Source organism: Ochotona princeps, chromosome 2 (assembly GCF_030435755.1).
Source record: "Ochotona princeps isolate mOchPri1 chromosome 2, mOchPri1.hap1, whole genome shotgun sequence".
Classification (NCBI taxonomy): Eukaryota; Metazoa; Chordata; class Mammalia; order Lagomorpha; family Ochotonidae; genus Ochotona; species Ochotona princeps.
The window spans coordinates 162,582,366-162,605,860 of NC_080833.1; the positions used below are offsets into that span (position 1 = coordinate 162,582,366).

At 41.4% G+C, this 23,495-nt stretch overlaps 1 protein-coding gene across 1 annotated transcript in view; it reads left to right on the plus strand.

The window, feature by feature from the left end:
• Positions 1 to 23,495, plus strand: part of PAPPA2 (pappalysin 2) — a 230,588-nt gene that overhangs the window by 189,036 nt on the left and 18,057 nt on the right. Inside the window, exon 20 of the mRNA XM_058660702.1 lies at positions 1,502 to 1,573. Within this exon, the coding sequence (XP_058516685.1) occupies positions 1,502 to 1,573 (72 nt within the window). The remainder of the gene's footprint in view (positions 1 to 1,501; positions 1,574 to 23,495) is intronic.

The window sequence follows — 23,495 nt, forward strand, 5'->3', positions numbered from 1 at the left end:
GTCTGGCCTGGTGGCCTGGTGGCTGGAGTCCTCACTTTGCATGTGTCGGGATCCCATATGGGCACTGGTTTGTGTCCCAGCGACCCCACTTTCCATCCAGCTCCCTGATTGTAACCTGGTAGGGCACATGAGGCCTTGGCTGCCTGCACCCACACGGGAGACCCAGAAAAGGCTTCTGGCTCCTGGCTTTAGATTGGCTCAGCTCCAGCCATTGCAGCCAATTGGGGAGTGAATTAGCATACGGAAGATCTTTCTCTCTGTATCTCCTCTCTGTATATCTGATTTTCCAATAAAAATAAAATAAATCTTTAAAAAAAATTCAAGGAAAAAAATCAGTGAAAACTAAAATCAATTCAACTCCCAATGGGATGCTAGCCCAACGAATTTTCATGATCAAATTCACTAACGACTTGAACTTTTTGTTTTTCTATCAGGGAAGCTGAGAAGGAGAACTGATAGTTTTAGGTATATGATTCCAAAAAAAAACCACTGCAGATTTGCTGCATTTATATTTGATCGCAGTATCTGTATTAACAGATACCTGCACAATGAGCTATGCAAATGCATTCTCTATGAATTTTGCCCAGTCTTAATAGTCTAAAATGTCTGATTTCTAATCAGGAAAGGTCTTATGTTGAGTAAAACTCATTATCTCACCATTTGCAGGTTTTATTTTATTGCATTGAACTCCAGTTGCCCTGATGTAAAATGTGAGAAAAGTGTGCAGAGGGCTAGGCGGCGGGGGATTAGATAGAAAACCTTCAGCGATGGTCTGGCTCTTTTCCTGCAGGATCCTCTCTGAAATCTTAAAACATAAAAAAAAATCAACATGAAAAAGGTTCAGTGAAAAAGTTATCATTATTTTAAAAAGCGAGATTAGCTACTTTTCCAATTACAGAAATGTGCTCTTTGAAGGCTGACAATTGTTGCTGTTTCAGCCTAGTTTGAGGCTGACTCACATTATCTTGATTAGTCCACAAGGTAGACACAATTTTTATCTCTTACCGTAAAAGCCGAAACAATGCTAACAAGAGGTGCACAGTGTTCTTTGGCCCTGATTCTTCTTTTTGTCCACTGCTGTCTTATTTGCTGTGAGTCCTGATGTCAACTGCATGGGGATGATTTTTTTTTTAATATTCTATGTATTTGAAAAGCCTACTGACAAAGGAAGTTGTGGACAGAGAGATCTATATCCACTGGTTCATTGCCCAGTTGCCAGTAGCAACCAGGACTGAACCAAGCCCAGCGCAGGATCTGAAATTCTAACTGGATCTTCCACGAGCGTGGTAGGGTCTTAAGTACTGAGCCCTCAATTGCTACCTTCCAGCTGAATTGGAAGTAGAATAGTCAACTGTAGTTGACCTGGTCACTTGGACAAGAGATGTCAGACTTACACTCCTGGGCCGATCATCTGCCCCTAAAGATTATATATATATATATATATTGCAGACATCAAATGTCATTTTCGCTTGATTTCTGTCCTCCTTGTCTTCCCTACTAGAGCATCATGTGTACCGGCCAGCAGCGATGGCATCCAGACCCCCTTCTGATCCACTGTATCCAGTCCTGTGAGGTAAGCTGGCCCCTTCCCCAGACCCAGGCTCCTGCACTCAGGTCTGCTTGACCCCTTGGCTACCCCTCCACTCTCCGTCTTTGTTCAATCTCTTACATGCTATTGGCCTTAGAACCTCAAATTCACAGAAATTAGCATTTCTGACCTTTTAAGATGTTATTCAGCAAAATCTTCCGGACTCTAATAAAAACTATGCTAAAAGCAAGTTAGAATCATTTAGTTTTGGAATTCTGACGCATGGCCTTAATGAGCTCAAGGGGTTTCGGACCAATGGTTCACAGACAGGTTTGTTGTACCAGCACCATGTCTGGATACAATTTTATTTGTGTTATCAGCTTTGAAAATGAGTATTTTACATGAAATTCTTTATACATATATAACTTTAATGTGCTCATGCACACACCTGCAATAATAATAAATATAAAAAGCTTTTGTACAAAGATATTTCTCTTGAAAAAGAGTATCTGCAAGCATGGAAGCAGTTAGCTGGCTGTGAAGAGCAGCTGCAACCAGGAAACCTGTTCTCTCCCATTAGCACGCTTGACCTGCACCCAGGGCCATCAGTACGCTGTGCTGTCCGAAATACCTTAGCCACTCATTAACACAGCCTACGTTTACCGACCCAAACCTGCTCTCTACCTCTGCACACAACGGATTCCATTTCCTGTGTGAGCTCTGAGTGCTAGAGTTAACAATGTAGGGTCAAGAATGGGAAAAAGCCATGCTGAATGACCATGAGTCAGGCATCCTGATTGTAGTAGGAAGAGCCACACCACACACACTCTCTCTCTCACACACACACACGTATGTGCATACCAGCAAGGCTCTTATCCTAGAAACAGTCCTGGGCAAAGGCAAATACTCCCAGCTCGGTCAGCACAGTCTTTGTCATCCAAGCTTCTGACTCAAGTCACCTAGCAAGGCTGCTGGGGAAGCCTGGCTTCTGCTTGTGCTCTATGCAGGGAGCTGTTTAACTGCCATTGCTTTCAAAGAGCCTTTCCTTTGCAGACCCGCCCCCCACACATGTAAATCCCTCCATTCTTCCCTATCTGTGTCTCCTGGTCTAATTCTGGGAAAGCAGGGTCCACATGAGGCCAGAGAAGGTGAACGGGTGGGGTTTGAGAGAAAAGAGAAAACTGGGTGGGGGGAAGAATACCAATGAAACTGTGCCTTCTGTGTGCCTCAGGAAAAATGTTAGCCTGAAGTGTGCTTTGTTATGATGTGGGCCAACAAAACAGCTCATCTTCTGCATCATTAGAAAAACAGATGGCAGTGGGGTGGGGAGGCGGGAGAGGGGAGTGAGTCATTCACTGGGCAGGGAGTAGAAAGGGGGACGAGGAGGCCGGGAAAGAAGGAGATAAACACACAGAGGACTCACTCAGGCTGCTGGGAGAAGATCAGAGGTATCCTGAGAATTCCCTTCTGCTACTTCCTTGCACGATGGTGGGTTGGAGGGTGGAGGACAGAGTTTGGAGCTGGCAGTGGTACTTCCCAGAAGGTTACAATACAGAGCTTCCCACTGTGTCCTCTCCTGCTCCCCACAACCCGATCACCCTTCTTTGGCTGCTGTCAGTCCCTTTGTTGAGGCGACAAGGAGCAAAGCTCATTCAGTGGGTGTGTGTGTTGCTGCACTGCTGGTATTCACAGCTGAGCTATAAGCCCCATGTAACTGTGTGTCCCCTTCTTGGTGGTTCTCGTAGTTTGAGCCTTGGACCAGCACTGCCAACATCAGCTGGGACCTTGCTGGGCATGTGCATGCTCAGGCACCACCACAAACATGCTGAATCAGATACTCTGGGAGAGGGGCCTTCCAGGAAATTCTGATGACCACTCAAGTTGGAAAATCACTGCCCTTCACTGCTGTGGCACAGACAACAGGGTTCCTAGGTTTTTCATCTGTGTTTGGAAGCTTTCTTTGTCCAAGAACAATTTTAGCTCGTGTGATTTACATTCCGATTATTCTGCACCATTTCCTGAGATCCTATAGGTAGGACAGAGTTGGAAAAACTAGATGTAGGGGTGTAGTCTCTTGGCAAAGGCCAAGAGGAAGAAAATCCATTTAGTGAGAAAAAAGACTGAAAGGAAAAGGAGAAGCAATACCATACGGAAGTGAAGGGAAGCTGGATGGGGGTTAGACCTCCAGGAAATGTAGGTGGAATTGAGAGAGGAGAGGGATTGAGACTGCCATGAGCTAGGGGCAAGTTGGAGCAGATATTTCTTTCTGTGTAAGTCAAGAAAATATTAAGGAGAACTGAAATTGTGGAAGATCAAAACAGAAAAAAAAACAGACCCAGAAGCAAGAGAAAGCAAAAGCACTGGACTGGTACAAGAAGTTATAAGAAATGTAGCCAGAGACCTTAACTCAACCCCCCCACACACACACCCAGTTACTCAAAGAAAAAAAAGAAATAGATAAGGATCTATTTCTTTTGCTTTCTAATACAAAATGTGATTTTGGGATGCCCCTTTCAGACATTCAGCTTTGTAAGAACAGAAGGCTTCACCCATGAATTCTGCTGTAAGCCCAGGCAATCAATCCATCACTCCAGTTAGCTAGCCTCTGTTGAACCTGTCATGTCCAGATCTCTGTTCATGTCACATCCTGTATTGCTTTCAGCTCTCTGCTATTCTGTTCCTCTCATTCCTTAAAGAGCCTTTAAAGTTTCCTGTAAGATTCTGTGTAAAACTTTCCTTTTGTTCTTCACACTTAGTTTTCCCTTTTCTCAGCAAGAGTCTGTCTGTACTGTATATCTGCAATCTATTCTTGCTCCTAAGTTCCATTCCATCGTGTCCTGTGTTTGCCTTCTTGACTTGGATGCTTGTTAGATTTTCTGTGTCTTTTGCAAGGTATAAATGGATGGGGGTGGCAACTTGCTTTGCTGGAAGGATTTGAAGTCAAACAAAGCTAGACTCAAATCTTGGATCTGAGAGGCAGTGTCATTCTGTGTGTTAATCTGTACTGGGAAATGGGACAACAATTATTTTGTGGATTTGATATACAGGAGAAATGTGAAAAGCCATGTACAGCACTTAGTGTCATGCTGGGCCCACGAGAGAAACTTAGAAAATGGTGTCTTTTGTAGTGTGTTATTAGCTGTCTTAGGAACACCTACCCAATGAGTGAAACAGAGTCGGGTCAGTGACGCTGCGGTGACCTCGATATAATTAGGTACAGATTCTGAGGATGGAAAAAGGGAATGAAAACTGAAACAGCATTCCTGTGCAGAATCCCTGAGGTCAACAATTCACAAATCACTCAGAGACTGTTAGCCTTATGTCCAGCCACGTTAACTGATCCTGAGATGATACACGAAAAGCTCTATTCATTCCTGCTGATACCACCACAGGCGAGTCTTGGTATTTCTCAGCTGGGCTGCAATATTCCTTTTCCTCATTGTTCTGCCCTTTGCCACATCTGTGTCCATCAACTGCCTTCATCCTCTCTCCTGCTCTGCATGATTCCTTCTGTTGTGCCTGTCTTCTACTAGATATATTTCAGAAACTCCCAATTATATCACATTTAATTCATACTCCTTTGTGTGTAGTAAATGGGCCTTTGTCTTTCAGTCTCTTCTCACAATTCTGTGTTCGCTCTTTTCCCAGACATTAAAAAAAAGAACTCTTGTAATACAGTGTTCTGAAAAGTGCATGGGCTTTGAACTGTGGGCACACTTGCTATGAGACTGAACGTTGGTCCCACTTGCTGCATGACACTGGGCAAGCTCCTTTTTACTCCGTACTTCACTGCCCTCGATAGAGTTTTTATATGGTTATCAGAATAGGTTTGTAATGCCTACTTCACAACATTTTAGGCAATGTTCCTTCATAAAGGCACACTTATAAATGGATATTAGAGGCAGTGAACTCCATATAAGGTTTGTACATTAGGCTTGAGAAACATTTATGAATTAAAAGAGAATGCAATTTAATGTGCATATTACTTAGTAAGTTATATGCCACCATACACTGTATCATCAGTGATAGTTATATAGGAAAGAATAATGTAGTTAATATTGTTTCCACCATTCATAGACACATCATTGCCTCATGTAGTTCCATGTCCTCTGTCTTTGTACATGCTTATCTCCCTTTTTGAATCTTTGACCTGCCCCATGTTTATTTCAGCCAATTAATATCAACTGGGAATAATTTTGCACACTCCACCTCTCACTAGGAGACATTGCACAATATTTGAAGGCATTTTTGGTTGTCACAACTAGGTAGATAGCAAGATCTACTGAAATCTCATGGTGGAGACCAAGCATGCTAATTAACAACCTACAATGCACAACACCACAAGACACCACAACACCGCAAGACACCACAACACCGCAAGACACCACAACACCACAAGACACCACAACACCACAAGACACCACAACACCACAAGACACCACAACACCGCAAGACAACACCACAGACCTGAATTAGTATTTCCAAAATGCCAGTCTGCTGTTGAACGACTCAGTGTCAGATGATTCCCAATTGATTCTTCAACACGTTTTCAGACCTCTCCTCTTGGACTATTGTGTGACTGGCACCAAGTCAGCCCTCACCCCTACCCAGAGATGAGTTCTGTAGTCTCACTCTAGTCTGTATTTCATCACTGATGACCTTAGGGAAGTTGTTGGTTTTCTGTATGTCAGTCTCCCTACGCTATAACTATTTTCAAGTTGGAAACATCATTTTTTTCTATTATTGTATCATAGTTGCTAAACACAATACCTAGACTAGTTGGGGTTCAAGAAACATTGACCGATTGAAACAATATAATTCAATTTGTATATTGCTCATAAAATTAAAAATGCCAAATGCTTGTCCAATAAAATGTACTCTGCCCAACAAGAAGAGAGAAAGATGGAGAGTGGAGTGGGTAGGGTATGAATGAAGCAAGAGAGGGAGATGAAAACAGAAAAAGAAATAGAGAATGGTTCTCTTCATATTATGGAACAATAATAGAAATGAATGTTCACCCTACCTGTGAATTGGTATTATTAGAAAATAAAGGTGCTTTTACATTGAAGTAATCATCTTTCTTTAACTCTTCCTTTCTTTTAATCTTATTTTTTCTTTTGTAAAGCCATGCTTATCAATTCTGCACAACTCCAGTTTTCAATAAATTCTTGGCCTCGTGGGTGTGCAGCTGAGAACACATACTGTCACATAAACTCCATTTACATAGAATTAGTTAGTGTCCTTCTTATGGGTTGGCTAACATTGATCCACTTCTTGGATCGGCTCTCTCTGAAATTCATCCTATAGTGTCCATGCAGAATTCCTCATCTTCTATCTTTAATGCTTTGCTGATTCTTCCTTCTTCAAAATGACAGCATGGAGGAAGAGGACAACAGAGTGACTTCAAAAATACAAAAAATCACTCAAGTTTCTGACTCTACATCTGGTAGATATGTTTACCAACCACCTGACTTCCTCTCAAAACTCCTATGGGAACTGAGTGGTAAAACTGAAATTAAAGTGGTCGTTAAGTTGCCAAATGGGGAAACATTAGTGATGATACTCTGAAGGATTAACGTGTCCAACTGTGTGGGGACAGGATGACACTCACACAATATGCTGAGTCAAAAAAAGGCATACATATCCTCAGCTAATGTCTTTATGACTGTTTATTGTCTAATGTAAGCTGCCATGTTTAATTGAGGTCCTTGAGGCCATCAATAAAATTTATAGACTTTATTTTTGAACCTCACATAAGTCTCCCTTGTATAAATTCTTGTATGTAGCCTTTTAAATGTCTGGCATCCCACCCATCACTTTATTCATCAGGTCTATCCATTTACTGGCTTACAAATTCCCAAGTGGCATGAATTGATGAATTATGATTTGTTAAGTTTACTACCCTTTCAAAAGACTCAGACCTAGTTGGTCTGTGACACCTGCTTCTACCCTCTAAAGGGTAGGGTTGGGAGCTGAGGATAGAGCACTGACTTTGAAATTCTTAAAATGGTAGAGATCGAGCGACTCTTCCATGGAATAGCACAGAAGTAAAGAGAAAGAATAAGAGCCCTGTTGTGGGTAGAATCAGAAGTCCTCAGAATGGCAATAAAGGTGGCTCCAAGCAGAAGAGGAAAGCTCTCTGGGACTTGGAAAAGCCTTGCACTAAGGCCCATCGTTTTGGCTATTTTTCTGAGCAATTCAGTTAAATTTTAGTTTCCTTAGCTTCTAACGTGGAGAGATACAATTCAATTCTTCAGATCGTTTTTAAAATCCAGGCTCAGGAACCTATGAAGACACATGCACTGGAGTGGAGATTGAGACCTATAGAAAGGTCCGTTGTGGGACAAGGTTATTTCTTTGGCTATATGGCAAACCTGCCCTTCTTTCTGGGAATTCTTTGCCTTTTACATGGGCATGATCTTCATTACATCTGTGGGTTCTTCACTCTGGGATTCCTTTCCACAGCTGTGACTTTCCTCTTGGCTGACCTTGGCTTCTTGTTCACTGAAGGGGGTATGTTGGAACCATCCTTCTTTGATACTGGCTCCAAGGCCAATCCTGGTTTTGGATTTATTACTGTTCAGACACTGGCCTGAAAGAGAAAATACTTCTGAGGTCATATAGCTGTAAGAGTCACACATGGTCAAAGACACACAGATACCTATTTGTGAATGTTTGATGAACATTAATTGAGGAGTGAGAAAGAATAGCCAAATTTAACTTGTCAGTAATTTTGGATGACACTAACATTCAAACAAAAATTGTATTTTTCGACACCATTAATTCTCATAAGACAGTGGCAGGTAATGTGTGCCTGTATGCTTATGCACTATTGTGTGTGTGTGTGTGTGTGTGTGTGTGTGTATAGTAATAGAGTAAGAGACCAACCTGGACTGGAGGCTGATTTGGTTAGATTGTCTAATAAGACACTTTTGGATCCCTTATGTATCCTTTTAGAAGTTCTTGAATGTGGGCCCAGTGGCGTGGTCTAACGGCTAAAGTCCTCGCCTTGAACGCCCCGGGATCCCATATGGGCGCCGGTTCTAATCCCGGCAGCTCCACTTCCCATCCAGCTCCCTGCTGGTGGCCTGGGAAAGCAGTTGAGGACGGCCCAAAACCTTGGGACACTGCACCCGTGTGGGAGACCTGGAAGAGATTCCAGGTTCCCGGCATTGGATTGGCGCAGCACCGGCCCGTTGTGGCTCACTTGGGGAGTGAAACATCGGACGGAAGATCTTCCTCTCTGTCTCTCCTCCTCTCTGTATATCCGGCTTTCCAATAATAATAAAATCTTTAAAAAAAAAAAGAAGTTCTTGAAGGAATAAGGAAACCGATGTTTATATATATCATTAAATATACATTATTAAAAGAAAACAGGGCTAAATAGTAAAAAGCTACTTTCTGTGCATTTTATTTTTCTTAAGAGAAAGCTCTATGACAAATTTCTTTAATTCCAAGTACTTTATTTATAAGGAACATAGTATCCTTTACTGACGTCATGTTCTATGACAAATGGTTGGTTGGTATGATAAAGGAGAAATCAAATATGCTGTTCCAGTACAAATGATGTTCTCCTAATTTAAGGGGGCAAGTTAAGAGTTGGCTACATCTTGTATTATTCCTGCACATTGTGTTGCACCAGGAAACTCATCTAGTGGGACGCTGAGGGCTTATTCTGGCCAGAGCTTATCTTACAACATTTCATGTAGCAATGGATTCAGCTGGAAGCTTTTTACTTTCTTTAAAAAAATTAATGAAGAACTGAATCCAGGTCTCCTAGTCACTTGAGCCATTGCCTTTGCTTCCTGGGTGCTTGCCAAGAGCAGACTGGGAGCTGGTTCTGGGACTCAGATCCATACCTTCTGAATATGTATTGCAGATGTTGCAATTGCCATCTTAATTGCTATATTAAGAAGACAGGAGTGGGGTGCTTGTTTTTTAAATCTAAATCATTGGATTCTAGGCTTTTCTTCTGCTTTCTATGTGTCTGGTGAGGTATGAAGCATGAAAATTTGCTGTCACAGCAAATACTGTTGCAAGGTGGGAGCAAGATTATGTCAAACAAGTCTGAGGTTTATTAAAGAGTCTTTATTAACCAAAATTGGTGATAGCAGGGCCCACTAGAAATAACAAATCAAAACTCCATATGGCAATCCAGTAATCGAAACCCTAAGAGAAACAAATGACCATTACCCTGAAGCCCATCCGTTAAGCTGAAGACCTATGTCCCAGCTTTCCCAACAATGTAAGTCATCTTAAGAGACATGCAGTGAATAACCTGGGCACACTTACAAAGCTGTAGACATTCAGCTTTCTCTGGCTTCTCTGCCCACGTTTTATTACTGCTAGGCCTCACCTCTTCTGGAACTCTCAAAAGTACACACATTAGAAATAGAAAGCATCTTAGCATTAATGTCTTCATTGTTCCACCATGCAGTGAAGAGAGGGTGAGGAATACAGACATACAGGGCCATGCTCAGGGGATACCTGTCCTCAGAGTCTTTCCTGGCCAAGAGTCGGAGTGCCAGAGCAATGGAAACATACAACTAAGAGAGCTAGCCTCTCTCTACCTGGGGCCTTTGTAGGGGCTTGTGAGGGAAATGGTTGCACAACAATGCAGTATTCCCCGCTTTTAGTTTTCAGGTGATGATAGGTGAGCATCCCAGATGGGCAGGAGGGGACACCTTGGTGATGGTGGCTTCCAAGTTCCTGACCCTGAACTAGCTGCCTACCCTACCGCAATACTCTAGGTACTCTAGGTACTTCTAACACAAGTGGTCCTGGGCTGCACTTTGAAAAACCCTGGGCAGAGATTAATTAACTCTCCCGAAAATGATTCAATAGAATCCAGTTCACGTCTTGAGAGAAAAGGATCCATCTTCAGATAGTTCTTGTATGAATGAAGACATCATTTGAAGTAGAAACAAGTTTAGAAGAATCAATGATCAGTTTTATTAAAACAAATTATTGTTTTTGAGTTTGATTTACAGCTTTTCATTTAAGGGGATATATAGTAACTGTGTAGTAGAGACTATCACATACAGATGTGAAGATACAATGCAGTGTGCATCTCTGCTTACAAGTCAAAGATGGATTCCCAATGAAATTGTTGAATCTTATCTTGACAATAAGATGCTGGACTCTGCCATTGTCCATGTCTACAATGGCAGGATATACTTAAATAGCAGAACGATGGACTTATGACTGCTTAGGAAGGAGTGTTCTGTTGTGATGGTATGGGGGAAATCAGTGTGTTGGGGTAAGGTATTTGGGGAGGGGTAAAGGGAAATCCCAGAGCCAATGGAACTGTATATGGAAAATAATTAATTAATTAATTAATTAATTAATAAAAAGAAGATAGCAAAGACTGGGTTGCTATAAAGCTTCAGTTAAAATGTTCAAGCAACACTGCCTTCTGTGGATAAACAACTGGTTGGCTCTGTCCTTGAAACCTACTACATGCACATGCAGGCAGTGGACAGCAACAGGAAATTAGAGTATACAATTGTTTTGCTTCTCATCATGGATCTAACCCCATTTTGTCATTAAATTCACCTTCCCTAGTCCTTAGAAACATAAACACACTGAATGCAACAAAAAATGATATAAAATACCACTGGGGGGAAAAGAACCAAAAAATGGGGTTTTTAATGAAAAATGAGAACAACAAATGTCAATGCTGTAACTATTTTAATGTATGAAATGTTTTACATAGAGAAGAGTTATCGTCATCCCTCCATACAAACAGAATGGAAAACACAGCTTGAAATACTAAATGAACTCCTTATGATAAATCTATGTGAGAATATCCTAGAAGTGCTCAACATCATACCATGTTATAAAGGGAAATATTTAAAGAGCATACCAGTCTTTGGAGAGTTTTAAAGATACGTATACATATTCTTGTCATTCTGACACAGTTAGCATTTTCTTCGGTTTCAAACAAGGAAGGCGTTTTGGGATTCTCTTTCCCTGTAAATGGTGTGCTCTATGGATTTACATGTAAATACATTTGTGTTTTCTTAACACAACCAGGAGAAATGTCATTATGTGATATTAGCACTCATGGGAATTTATATAGGAGGAAATGTGGGGTGGACAGAGGAGGACTCCAAGGCAATTTCATTTGATCACAGTAGATGCCCATTGAAGTGTAGGTAGAATGTTGTATTGTTCTAGACATTGGCTAGCTGATACCAACAAGGTTTCCATCGCTAATGCAGTCCATCTGCCACTCCATTCCTTGGATTCTTTCTTCTCTGTTGTCTTGGATCTCTCTCTGCCTTGCCTGCATTATTTATATTCCAGATGATAGCCCTGTTCTTTGTGTCTGGGTCTGCTGCTTCTTGATTGCACATATAGACACCTCATGGCTTACTGCTGCAGTTCTACAAGAGGTAGAAGCCAATAAATAATTCATGAGGTGGAAAATAATATCTTGGAAATTGAGCTTCTATTGCATGATTTTGTTCTTGCCCAGAGTCTGACTGCCAAGTCCCAGTTTCAGGAATGTGCTTTATTCTGAGGTACAGGATGCCTGCCTGTAAATCTGAGGATAAGGTGCTCTAAGAAAGGGCAGCAGAGGGTGGCCCTGGGCTCTCTGGTACTTGGCGTCTGCATCAGGAGGAGCCCTTAGAGAGGAAGGACTTTATCCCTGTGCTGAGTTTCCCCTCTCGTTTGTTAGAACACAATGTCCTGTACAAGTGTTCGCATACATAAAAATTCAAGAGAATGTTCTGGTTGTTCCTATTTGGAAGTGTGGCACACCCTAACAGTCCAGTCATAACCTCTAGGGTTTTTGTTCTAAAAAAGTGAAATAGAATATGCAGTTTAGGAGACTCCAGGGAAGTGGCAGTGGGCTAAGACCCAGCTGTTTGGGAAGCAGGAGTGGATATGCTCGTGAGGTTATGTAGTTCAAGGCATAAGCAGGGCAGTTCTGTATTTTATCCTTAGAACAGAGACTCAGGACTCTTGAGTCAACGTAGCTAAATCCTGGACCTGCAAAGAGCTAGACTGGCTCAGAGTAGGGATGGACTTGGACCGATGGTATGGATTGCTCAGCTGTGAATTTGTCAGAAAGGCAGGATTGCAGGTCCTGATCTGGACTTCCGAATCAGGAAACTTCAAGTTCTCAAACCCTGCAGGGGTGCCATGCTGTCCCAGGGTCAGGCAGCAGACGCAGCCGTCTGGAAGGACTTAAGGGCAAAGGAATGCCAAAGTCCTGCCTCTGACCCCAAGTCTCTCTTCCTCAGCTTCTTGGTGAAAGCTATTTAACTCTTCTTCCACTCAGCTCTATGTGTGGTTTGTGTCTTTTATATGCCTCTGTCATACTTTTTTCTTCCCTGAACAGCCACAATTGCTTTTGATAAATACTGACAGTGTTGTTGCCAGAACCCCAAATGGACTGAGAGAGATTACCAGTTTGAAATTGCTACTGATCTTCTGTTAAAATCTCACTTGAATATCTTTATGGATTCCTACGGAAAAAGACAAAAATAAATTGTATTTATGATGTCTGCATAAAAAAGCGAATGTTTTATTCTAGTTTTATCACTTGTACTCTATGTGTCCGCAAAGTATGTTTACTTTCCTTGATTTCTTTTTATTTAAATACGTTCATTTCAATAGTATTCACCAATTAAACTTCACTCTGCTACGTTTTAGCTGTTTACAAACCAGATATAATCATTCCTTTGCTGCTTCTCAAGGAACAGATCTTTTGGCCAGGTTTTTTACTTTTTGCCAAGTTCTTCCAAATCCAGGAGTGGAGGGGATCTAAAAATGCAAATAATGCCTTAAAAGCTGATAATGGGGTCAGCTTCTAGATTCTGGTAGGGGTAGGGTAGGACCTTATAAATCTAACCCTAAGTATGTGTTAGACTTGTTAAAACCCAGAGAAAAACTGAAAATTAGCTTAAGTTGGAGCTGTGTGCTAGTCTCCCTGACTGCCAAATTCCAATCTCCATGAGATTGGTCTGCGAGTGCCGCTGCCAGTTTTGAGTAATATCTGTACCAGCCTGAAAACCCAGGCATGTCTTGAGCTTGTCCAAAGTCCCATTTGGTTCACGGCTCTACTTTGGATTCTCCAGCTGGAATCCCTGAAAATTAGACTCCAAACATTCATTAAAACTAGTTTTTCACTTTGAAAGCTAAAACCATTGTTTTTTCCCCACTCTGCTTTTCAAAAAAAAAAAGAAAAGCATTAGAAGCACAACCATACAAATTGAAAAACCTCATTTAGATTAATAACACTCATCAGAGTTTTCACTCATCTAGAGCTTGGGTAGAGCCTTGCCATCGGGGATTGAACTAGTGGACACAACATCTGTCTATTCTCCTCCGCCTTTTCAAATAAGTTTGACAAGGGAGGTGGGGGAGTGGGGCGGGGGAGTGGTGTAGCCTTACTTAATGTCGCAATAAATCTTTTCTCACTACTAATTCATTTTTAAATGTTTAAAATCAGTTAGAGAGGGATGCTAGCTTCCTCAGGTGGTAGCTGGGACCTCCGTCTAGAGCTAGTGGGCACTTGTGTTCTTTTGTGCTTTAGGCCAACTGATGGGAACACCCCCTCACTCTGCCAATCCTCTTCTATCAAGCGTTATCTCACCCATTTTCCCCTTTCCTCCCATTCTTTTTCAGATTCACTCTCTATTTTTCATCATGCTGGTGTTCTTGGTTTTGTTTTTTTTTCTTTCTCACTGCTCTTGCATTTCTAGGCCAAGCTTGCAGATAATGTAAGTATCACTTGCCTACAAAATTTGCACCACAGATCTGCCACCTTCTTGTTTCCCACACATACCAGACCTTTCAGCTGCTTCTCAATGATTGCACTAGAAGAACTAGTAGTGGAGGCCTGGCTTAATGGACCTGGTGATTAAGAAGATACCCTTAAGATGACCTCATTCTATATCTGAGTGCCTCTATTTAATTCTCAGTTCCACTGGCGACTCCAGCTTCCTTCCTCCTAATGTTGACCCTGGGAGGCAGTTGTGTAGTTGCTGCACCTGAGCTGGAAACTGGATGGGAAGCTGATAGCCAAGATTTGACCCAGGCATTTGGATATGGGATGCACACAATTGATCCTAGTGAGGACTTGACCTACTATGCAACAGTTTTTTTCACATACTCCTTCTATAGGAACTATGTTCCACTAAAAATTCTAAATGTGCTTCTAAAACATGTTTTAAAAGTAGTCTAACTATGACAAAAATACTCACAGAAACTATTTGTGAATTTTATATGGCATTAAATATTTCACCATTTCTGACATGGTAATTAGCACAGCACATTTATTAAACGGTCATATGGAAACACTCAGAGATTTCGATAGTTTTCATATCTAATTCATGCACTAAAATGGGTAGTTTTACTTTCAATTTTTTAATATTATATCATATCTTATTTGGCAGTGAAAATGCATTGCTTCATGGCTCAAACAACAAGAAATAAAGCTTGATCAAAATTAGGAACTAGCAATAGTATGCAGAAGATGCAGAGAGGATAGGGTGCTGCCTGTGACACTGGTTCATTCCTGGCTGGTCTGTTTCCAAACCAGCTCCCTGCTATTGGCCTCAAAAAATGGTGGCAGACGACCCAAGTATTTGGGCCACTACCACCCACATGAGAAACATGGATAAATATCCTGGCTTTTCTCCTAATTGCTGTGATCCATCTGGGAAATGAACTAGCAGATGGAACATCTGTCTGTCAAAATGAGTAATTTTTAAGTGGCATAAATTCATTACATTTCGTTACAATGACAGAGTACTAATCATTTGTGAAGTTTCTTACACCTTATTTTAAAGCATTTTATTTTCAAGTATGCTTAAAGTACATACACAATGTTTTTAAAGCATATTTTAAAAAGTATTTCTAAAGTATATAAGGCATACCTATTTATCTATCTCTGTATTTTCAGTTATGAGCATTAGGTTTGAATCCCAAGGCCACACTTACGTACCCGTAGTCTTTGAACTTTACTGTAATTCCGTAAGTTGCACATGTTGCTTGGGCTTAGTTGGATACATTTAAGGTCTACCCCTCAGCTGTTTGATTTGAGCCTCTGTCTTTCTCATGAAGGTTCTCCTTTGAGTCTCTCTCTGTTTCTTTTATTTCTTCTGTAAATCACACACACACACACACACACACACACACACACACACACACACGCACACACACTTTTAATGCTTGTCAGTTCCCTTCTTAAGACAGAAAACATGATTTGAGCTTTCTGGCAGCTTCACACAGGTGCACATTGCAAAATACAAATTCAGCCGTAATCTGCATGGCTGCTTTTACAGATGCCTGATGCTCTTAATTGCACAAAAAAGATGAATGGGGAACAGGGAGAGGAGAAAGCCTGGGAGAACAGAAGCATTGTAAGAAGCAAAGGTAGCCAAGGAGATACAGAAAGACTGACTAGACCAGAAGAAGGAAATAAAGGAGAGTGTTCCTGAAAAGATCATGAAAGAAGAGAGGCTTTAAGGAAAACAGAGAGTGAAGATGTTTTCTATATGTTACAGAACAGAAAAACAGGTTGATCATTGACAATAATCAGATTTATGTGTCCATGAAATTCCATAAGTGCTGGTTTTAATGAGGAGAGAAGGAGAGAAATTAATTGGTAAGTAGGTAAGAAAGTGGATGCAGAAAATGAAATATTGTTTTCACAAGTTGGCCAGGACAAGGAGTAACATGCCTGACAACTTGATTGGGAATCAATGTTCATGAAGAGAATTAAACTGGAACACATTTAGTGACTGCAGGCAATAATCTGATTGCAAGCACTGAGATCCAGAACAAAATGGGGAACACAAAACATTACAAATACTGGGGAGTAAGTCAGGTAGAAACGAAGTAACAAGGATTAAAGATAAAGATTCTGTAGTGGGGCTAAACTTCCACTTGCAGTGCTAGTATCTAATATCGGTGCCAGTTCGTGTCTTGAATGCTCCACGTTTGATTCAGCTTCCTGCTTGTGGCCTGGAAAGCAGAGAAGGACAGCCCAAGTCCTTGGAACCCTGTCCCCACGTGGGGAACCCAGAGAAAACTCCTGGCTCTTGATTTCTGATTGGCTCAACTCCAACTGTTGTGATCACAACAGTGGTTGGGAAGTGAACCAGTGAATGGAAGACATTGCGTGTGTGTGTGTGTGTGTGTGTGTGTGTATCTGTCGCTCCTCTTCTCTGTAAGTCTGCATTTCAAACAAAAATAAATAAACCTTTGCAAAGATGAATTTGTAGTATGGCAGATGGAATTCAAGAATTTAATTTATTTCATAAGTTGTTCATTTCTCAGTGTCTACGTTTTCATTTCTGTTGTTGAATCTTTCATTCTTCTTTTTGCTTAGTATGAAATCTTTGATATCATCTTAATTGTCTCTTTCCCTCACTTTCTACATTGAATCTGTCAAGTTAACCATCTTTTTTTTTTACTTTTTTTTTATTAATTATTATGCATTATGTGACAGTTTCATAGGCTCTGGGAATCCCCCCACCCCTCCCCACGCCCCTCCCCCTGGTGGATTCCTCCACCTTGGTGCAGTATTACAGTTCAAATTCAATCAAGATTCTTTCCTTGCAAACATATACCAAACATAGAGTCCAGCTACTTATTGTCCAGATGGGTTGAACAGTTTCTTGGGGAGACCATTTCTGGTCCAAAGTTAGAGCTGGTAGAATATCATCCCAGTCAATTAAGAGTCCCAATATAACATTAACAGCAATTTGTAACATTATGGAATTGACATGGTTTTGCGTAACCAGTATGTTAAAAAAAAAAAAAAAAAAAACAAAAAAACAAGTTCTTAACCACAATCTATGATTTGCTCATTGACATTTCAATTTTAGTTTGTATACAGGACCGGCTGCTATATACCTTAAAATGGCTATAAGGTACCATTCAGCTGTCTCGTGTCTATTTCATTTTAGTATTTAGCCATTTGTTGTGTTGAAGTATAATTTTACTGATCTTGGCAAATTTTAGGATAATCTAGACTGGCTTGTAACTCTAACAAGACATTTGTCAACAATTAAGGTGCAGAACATTTTTTTGGGGGGGGAGGTGTGCAGGAAAGTCCCCAACACCACGGTGAAGAGTGACTAATCTTCGTGTCCCACCCAGCGAGGCATGAGCCAAATCCATGCCAGCTCTTTCCTGTCAGATTCCAAGCTCTACTTTTTGTTGTTTGTCTATTTATTTTAGGTTTTTTTAGTTTGTATGATTGTTTGTTTGCTATGAGGGGTTTTCGGAGCGATCCCGATGGTCACCGCGAGGGAGGTTGGGGGTCCAGAGGTGGAGCCAGGCTCGGACCAGAGAAAGCTCTCCTCCCTGGTCCCGAAGGACGTTTATTGTTCTTCTGTTTCTGCGGACCGCTCAGGGCTTCTGGTTGTCTTTCCGATGACGTTGGTTTCTGCCCGGTAGTGTTTGGACTTCTTCCATCCCCTGTGGAAGCTCCAGTTGGGGGTGGGTAACCTCAGAGTACTCGGCCTCCGAGGGCATCCAATTCCCTATGGCCTCCTTGGCAGTTGGGATATAGTCCTTGTTGCTCGTATTAATAGTTTGTGGTGAAGGTCTGGGAGTCTTCATGGTTGGGATCCAGGCTTTCTCCTTGCCACCTGCTCCACCCTGGAGTGCCCACCTGCTCCACGCACATGACCTCCTATTAAGAGGTTGTCAGGATCGCACCCGATTCCCCCCTCATGCATTGGTATAGTAGTTTTACTATTGTTTAGTGCTGCTTTGAGTCTGTTGTCTATGAATTACCAGATTTGATCTTGATAGGCTATATTGTACTTTTTCCTCACTCTTTTTATGGTCCTGAAAGGCTTCCCTGCACTCCCCCCCCCTCATTACGGATTAACATAGCGTATTGAGGGTATAGTAGGTTTTACAGTTTTTTGATGTAGATCTTAAGTATTCTGACATTAATTGTTGGTTTATAGATTATATTGCATTATCTTATTGTATTGGATACAGGTTGTTAGAGATTGCAATAATATTACAATATACAGGTACTATCTTTCAGGTTGTCATCTTTTCATCTCAAATTAAGGCAAACATGTGGTATTTAACCTTTTGGAATTGGTTCATTTCTCTTAGCATGATGGATTCCAGTCGGGCCCATTTGTCCACAAAGAACTGCATTTCATTTTTTTTAATAGCTGAGTAGTATTCCATAGAGTAGATGAACCATAGCTTCCTTATCCAGTCTTCTATTGATGGGCATTTTGGCTGCTTCCAGGTTTTTGCGATTGTAGATTGTGCTGCTATGAACATAGGCGTGCATGTTGGTTTCTTGTGTAGGAGATGTTTTGGATATATCCCTAGGAGTGCTATTGCTGGATCATATGGCATGTTGATTTTCAGTTGTTTGAGTATTCGCCAAACTGATTCCCATAGAGGCTGTACCAGTCTGCAGTCCCACCAGCAGTGGAGAAGGGTTCCCTTTTCCCCACATCCTCGCCAACAAGTGTTGGTGGTATTATGTATGTGTGCCATCCTTACTGGAGTTAGGTGGTACCTCAAGATTGTCTTCATTTGGATTTCCCTTATTGCCAGGGAACTTGAGCATTTTTTCATATGCTTGTTTGCCATTTGGGTTTGTTCCTTTGTTAAGTTAACCATCTTCCAACATCTAACCTGCTGCCACCTGGTGCCATTCCCATCACTATGTTCTCCTGACTGGGCTCCTTGCTGCCGCTGCCTCCTCAGTCTCTCCTTAGCATAGTAGTCAGAGGATCTGTTAAAATGGATGCGAAGCTGTAATGCCCTTCTGCTAAAACTCCCCACCATTTTCCCAATACATAAACAGGAAAAAACTCAAGTCCCAATCATGACATATGTAGTTCTCCTAATGTCCCCACTCTGATGATTTGGTTAAACTTGCAACTATCCCCACTCCCTTATTCTTTGCCCATCCCCAACAAATGGAACCCCTAATCCCATTCTGCAGTATCTGTTTTGTAAATAGAACTGTTGTTTCTGGGACAAGCATTTGCCCCAGTGATTAAGGCACCTGTGTCCCAAGGTAGATTGCCTGGATTCAAGTCTCAGTTCTGTTCCCAGTTCCAGCTGCCTGTAATGAAAAGCCTGGGCGGTAGCAAGGATAGTTCAACTGACTGAGTTTCTGTTGCCCATTATGAGCTCTGAGTTCCTGGCTCACGGCTCTTACCCCGGCCTAGTCCTGGCTTTTGTAGACATTTGGGGGAAGGAACCACTAGCTCTGTGCGCGTGTCTCTCTCTCCGTGTTTCAGTCTGTATTTCCTCCTCAAATATAATTTGAAGACTTAAAAAAAAACAGAACCAGTGCTTCCTAATTATCCATATAATTGACGTTTTATTATGGCTAATGCCTACTTTGTTCTTGGTTGTATCACAAGTTCTTAATTTTGTCTCAAATTCTGGGCACAGCACTGTCATGTCTGGCTCGTGATCAGCACTTCCATCTTTTAGGAAAGCAGAATGTTAAGGACATCCACAGGTTGAGGAGAGGACTGTCAGGGCTGTAGGTATCTTAGACAGTAAATTGATATCTTAGGAAATTCTGTTAACCTGTGGAAAGTAAAAAAGTCAGCTAACAGATCTTGAGTTGTATGACTCTGTTAAGAATCTTTTTTACTGTTTTTTTTTCAAGTTTATGGTTAGCATCTTCTGTAATAGAGCTTTACAGATTGGTGGCGGTCTGGCTCCCAAGCTGCTTTCCTCTCTGAAAACTGCACCCTGGAGAGAAGATTTGACTCTACAAATTCCATTCCTTCTGCTGGGTTGTGTGAATTCAGCTAAAGTTACTTTTTATCACAAAATTGGTTCACCTAGACAAGTCTTTTAGTTCTCAAATGAAGCAACAAGAGTAAATGCATTTGAAAACACTGAAGTACTGCACACATTGTTGGTTACTGTTGTCTCTGTATGGAAGGTCTTCTGCAGGTGGCACATCTTGCATGTTTCCTGCTGAATCCCAACTGAGGAAACACATTGTCCACTGGGAAGCTTGAAAGTCAATTTGCAGCCAGAACTGATCAAATGAAACGGTTTCTGTTCATCTCCTTTCAACAGAGTGCTGCCTTGTGTATAGTGTTTAACAGTTCTTTCATCTCGTTGGCTCTGCCTTTCCCAGGGAAGGCATCCCTATTGCATATAAAAGTACTGATTAGAGAAGCCGCCAGCTCAGGTCTGAGGCTTCCTCACAGCACCCCAACCAGCACAGAATCTTAGGGTGATCTGTCTAGGGATACTCTCACCGAGAGAGAGCATACCCACATTCTATCGGTGATTGAAATCCTCCTCCTGATTTTCCCTGTGTCGTTGAATAGTATAACAGGAAGAGAGAAAAATTACTGTTTATGCTTTGCCAAACTAAGACCAAAACCAAACACAAAATACCCTGCACCTATTTGGAAAAACCTAAGCTTGTTGCAATACCCCTCATACAATGACATCTCTCCCTCCCACAGGAGAGTTACAGCCTCTTCTGATACATCATTTTCTTCCTGTTTAAGATCAATATTGGGAATTTGGCAGGTGGGCGATTCAAATGGATCAAGGAGTCCTTGTGGCTTTTCTTGGGCATGTTTCTGCAGCCTGTTTTCTGGCTGGAGATCTAACCCCTGGTGAGAGGCCGCCACTGAGGCAGAAATTCCAAAGATGGAGACTGGAGCCAAGAGCAAGCATCCTGAAGCCCAGAGCCTGGGTGTTCCCTGACAAGATCACATGCACACAGAGCACTGTACACCAGGGATCCTCATTGAGAACAGATGCTGCTGGCCCCTGTGCCAGCCACGTGTCATGCAGAACATTCTCCTCTGCCGAACTCCTGGCAACTGTGTTTTGCCTTTCTTCTTTCCTCCAGGGACCCGTACCACCTCCCCCATTCCCGCTCCCTTCACAAATGGCATGTTCCATTTCTCCCCTGATTCATATTGGCCCATTCTCATAAATTTGTTGTTGTTATTGTTACAGCAAACCTTAGATGCTTTCAAAGCTGGAAAAAAAATAGAAAATGAGAAACCACAACAACCCCCAATGAAAACATGTGCTAACCCAGGAATGTACAATACTGCATGCATGGGAAGCATCTTCCCACCTCACCAAGTTTAACTAGAGAAACCAAGCTTCCAAATTTCAACATAAGAGAAAAACACACTGCCCAGCTCTTTTGTATAAGCCTCTTACCCTCTCTCACCCTAAAAGTTTGCTGCCCCCCTCAATGGCTAGGACTTAAAGGGATGTCTTGTCCTGCTTCTCAATTTATACCTTAGTGACAAAACCATGACCACGCATTCTTTTGAGCCCATTTTTTTAGCTCTTCCCTTGAAATTATATTTTCTGGGTGCCTAATACTTCTGGAGACCTATAACACTGCAAAAATGAGTAAGGTGTTCTCAGAACAGTGTATACCATAAAGATAAGTCAAAAGTCAAATCACTATGCAATGAGCAGCAATACAAGGATACGAATAAAGTCATGTGGGAACACAGTGAATAAAGTAAACAACCTATCCCACTCACTTTGTGGAGAGATAGAGGGGTGCTTACTGGACATGGATTTCTGGGGTGAACTTTGAGCAGACAGAAGGGCAGACATGTGGAAGGAAACCGTATTAAGTTCTCATTAAGAGTTTCTGTAATAACTTCACCTAAAAGATAATCCAAATACGTGAGTGTCTTTGTAACACAATTTATTTCTCACTTTTACATCTCTTTGACTAGCATGACTCTGCTCAAGTCTGTGAGTTACATTCAAATGAATTCCGTGTGTCCCTGCCTTGGGTACCCAGAGCGCATGCAGATTTCCATGGTTAGGAGTACTTCAAGGTATTTTATGAGCTATAATCACAAATATTTCTGAGACATGCCTCTCTTTGTAAATTTAATTCTGAGCTTAGGAGGCTTGTCTTAGACAAAGTTGTTAATCTGTTTTCCAGGAGACATTTTGCTACCTGTGTATTTCTTTTAGGTGCCATTGTATTTCAATTAAACATCGTAACAAATGATGTAATCATTCAAGCTAGATTTGCTTTTTTATCTAAGATTAAATCTTAAGTTCTTTTTAAAAAAAATAGAAGGAGATTAAATTTGCAAGGAAGAGTTAGTGCAGGGAAGATAAAGAGAGAGGAAGTTATCTTCCAGCCACTAAATCATTTCCCAAATGGTCATAAATGCCACACCAAAACAAGGAGTTCCGTGAGGGTGACAGGGTCCCAAGTAGCTGGAACATTTTACAGTACTTTCCCACATTCATTAGAAATAAACTAGATAACAAATGGAGCAGGCAGGATTCAAAGTGTTCCTCCGTTGGGTTGTCAACATTGCAGGCTGTAGTCTATTCTGTAGCACCACAGTACTGGTATACAAATGTTAAGCATTAAAGACTTTTCAAACATGAGCTGTTGCAGTAAATCTTCCATACCCATGGGCGACATCTCTGGAGTTTCAACCAATCATGATTGAAAAACATTTCAAAAATTATTTCTTTACTGAGCACATAAGATTTATTTCTGTCTTTATTTCTTAACAATGCAGTGTAAACATCTTTTCTTCACTTTAGCATTGTATTGGATAAATCATCTAGAGATGTTAGCAAGTATATTGGAGGATATACACAGGCCATTTGCAACTGGTAGGCCGTTTTATGAAGAACTTGAGCATGGGAACTTTGACTTCCTTGGAGTGGTCCTACAATGAGTTCTCAGATACTGAGAGGTAGCCGTGCTAAGCTTTATCTTTTACTAACTAGAGCTGAACAAAGCTTTATCTGTCAGTACTGCATATTATAGAATTTCTAGTGTTTTCCATTCCTAGTCAGTACTATTGGTGCTTTTCTGAACCCATCTCTTCTTGCTGTACTTTATCAGATAAAATTAATAACCACCAACTAATGGTGGCAATGTTCTGCAGAGTTCCTTTACTCAAAGCTAAATGAAAATGAATGTATTTTCTGACTTGAAAGCTGCAGCAGTTCATGAGAT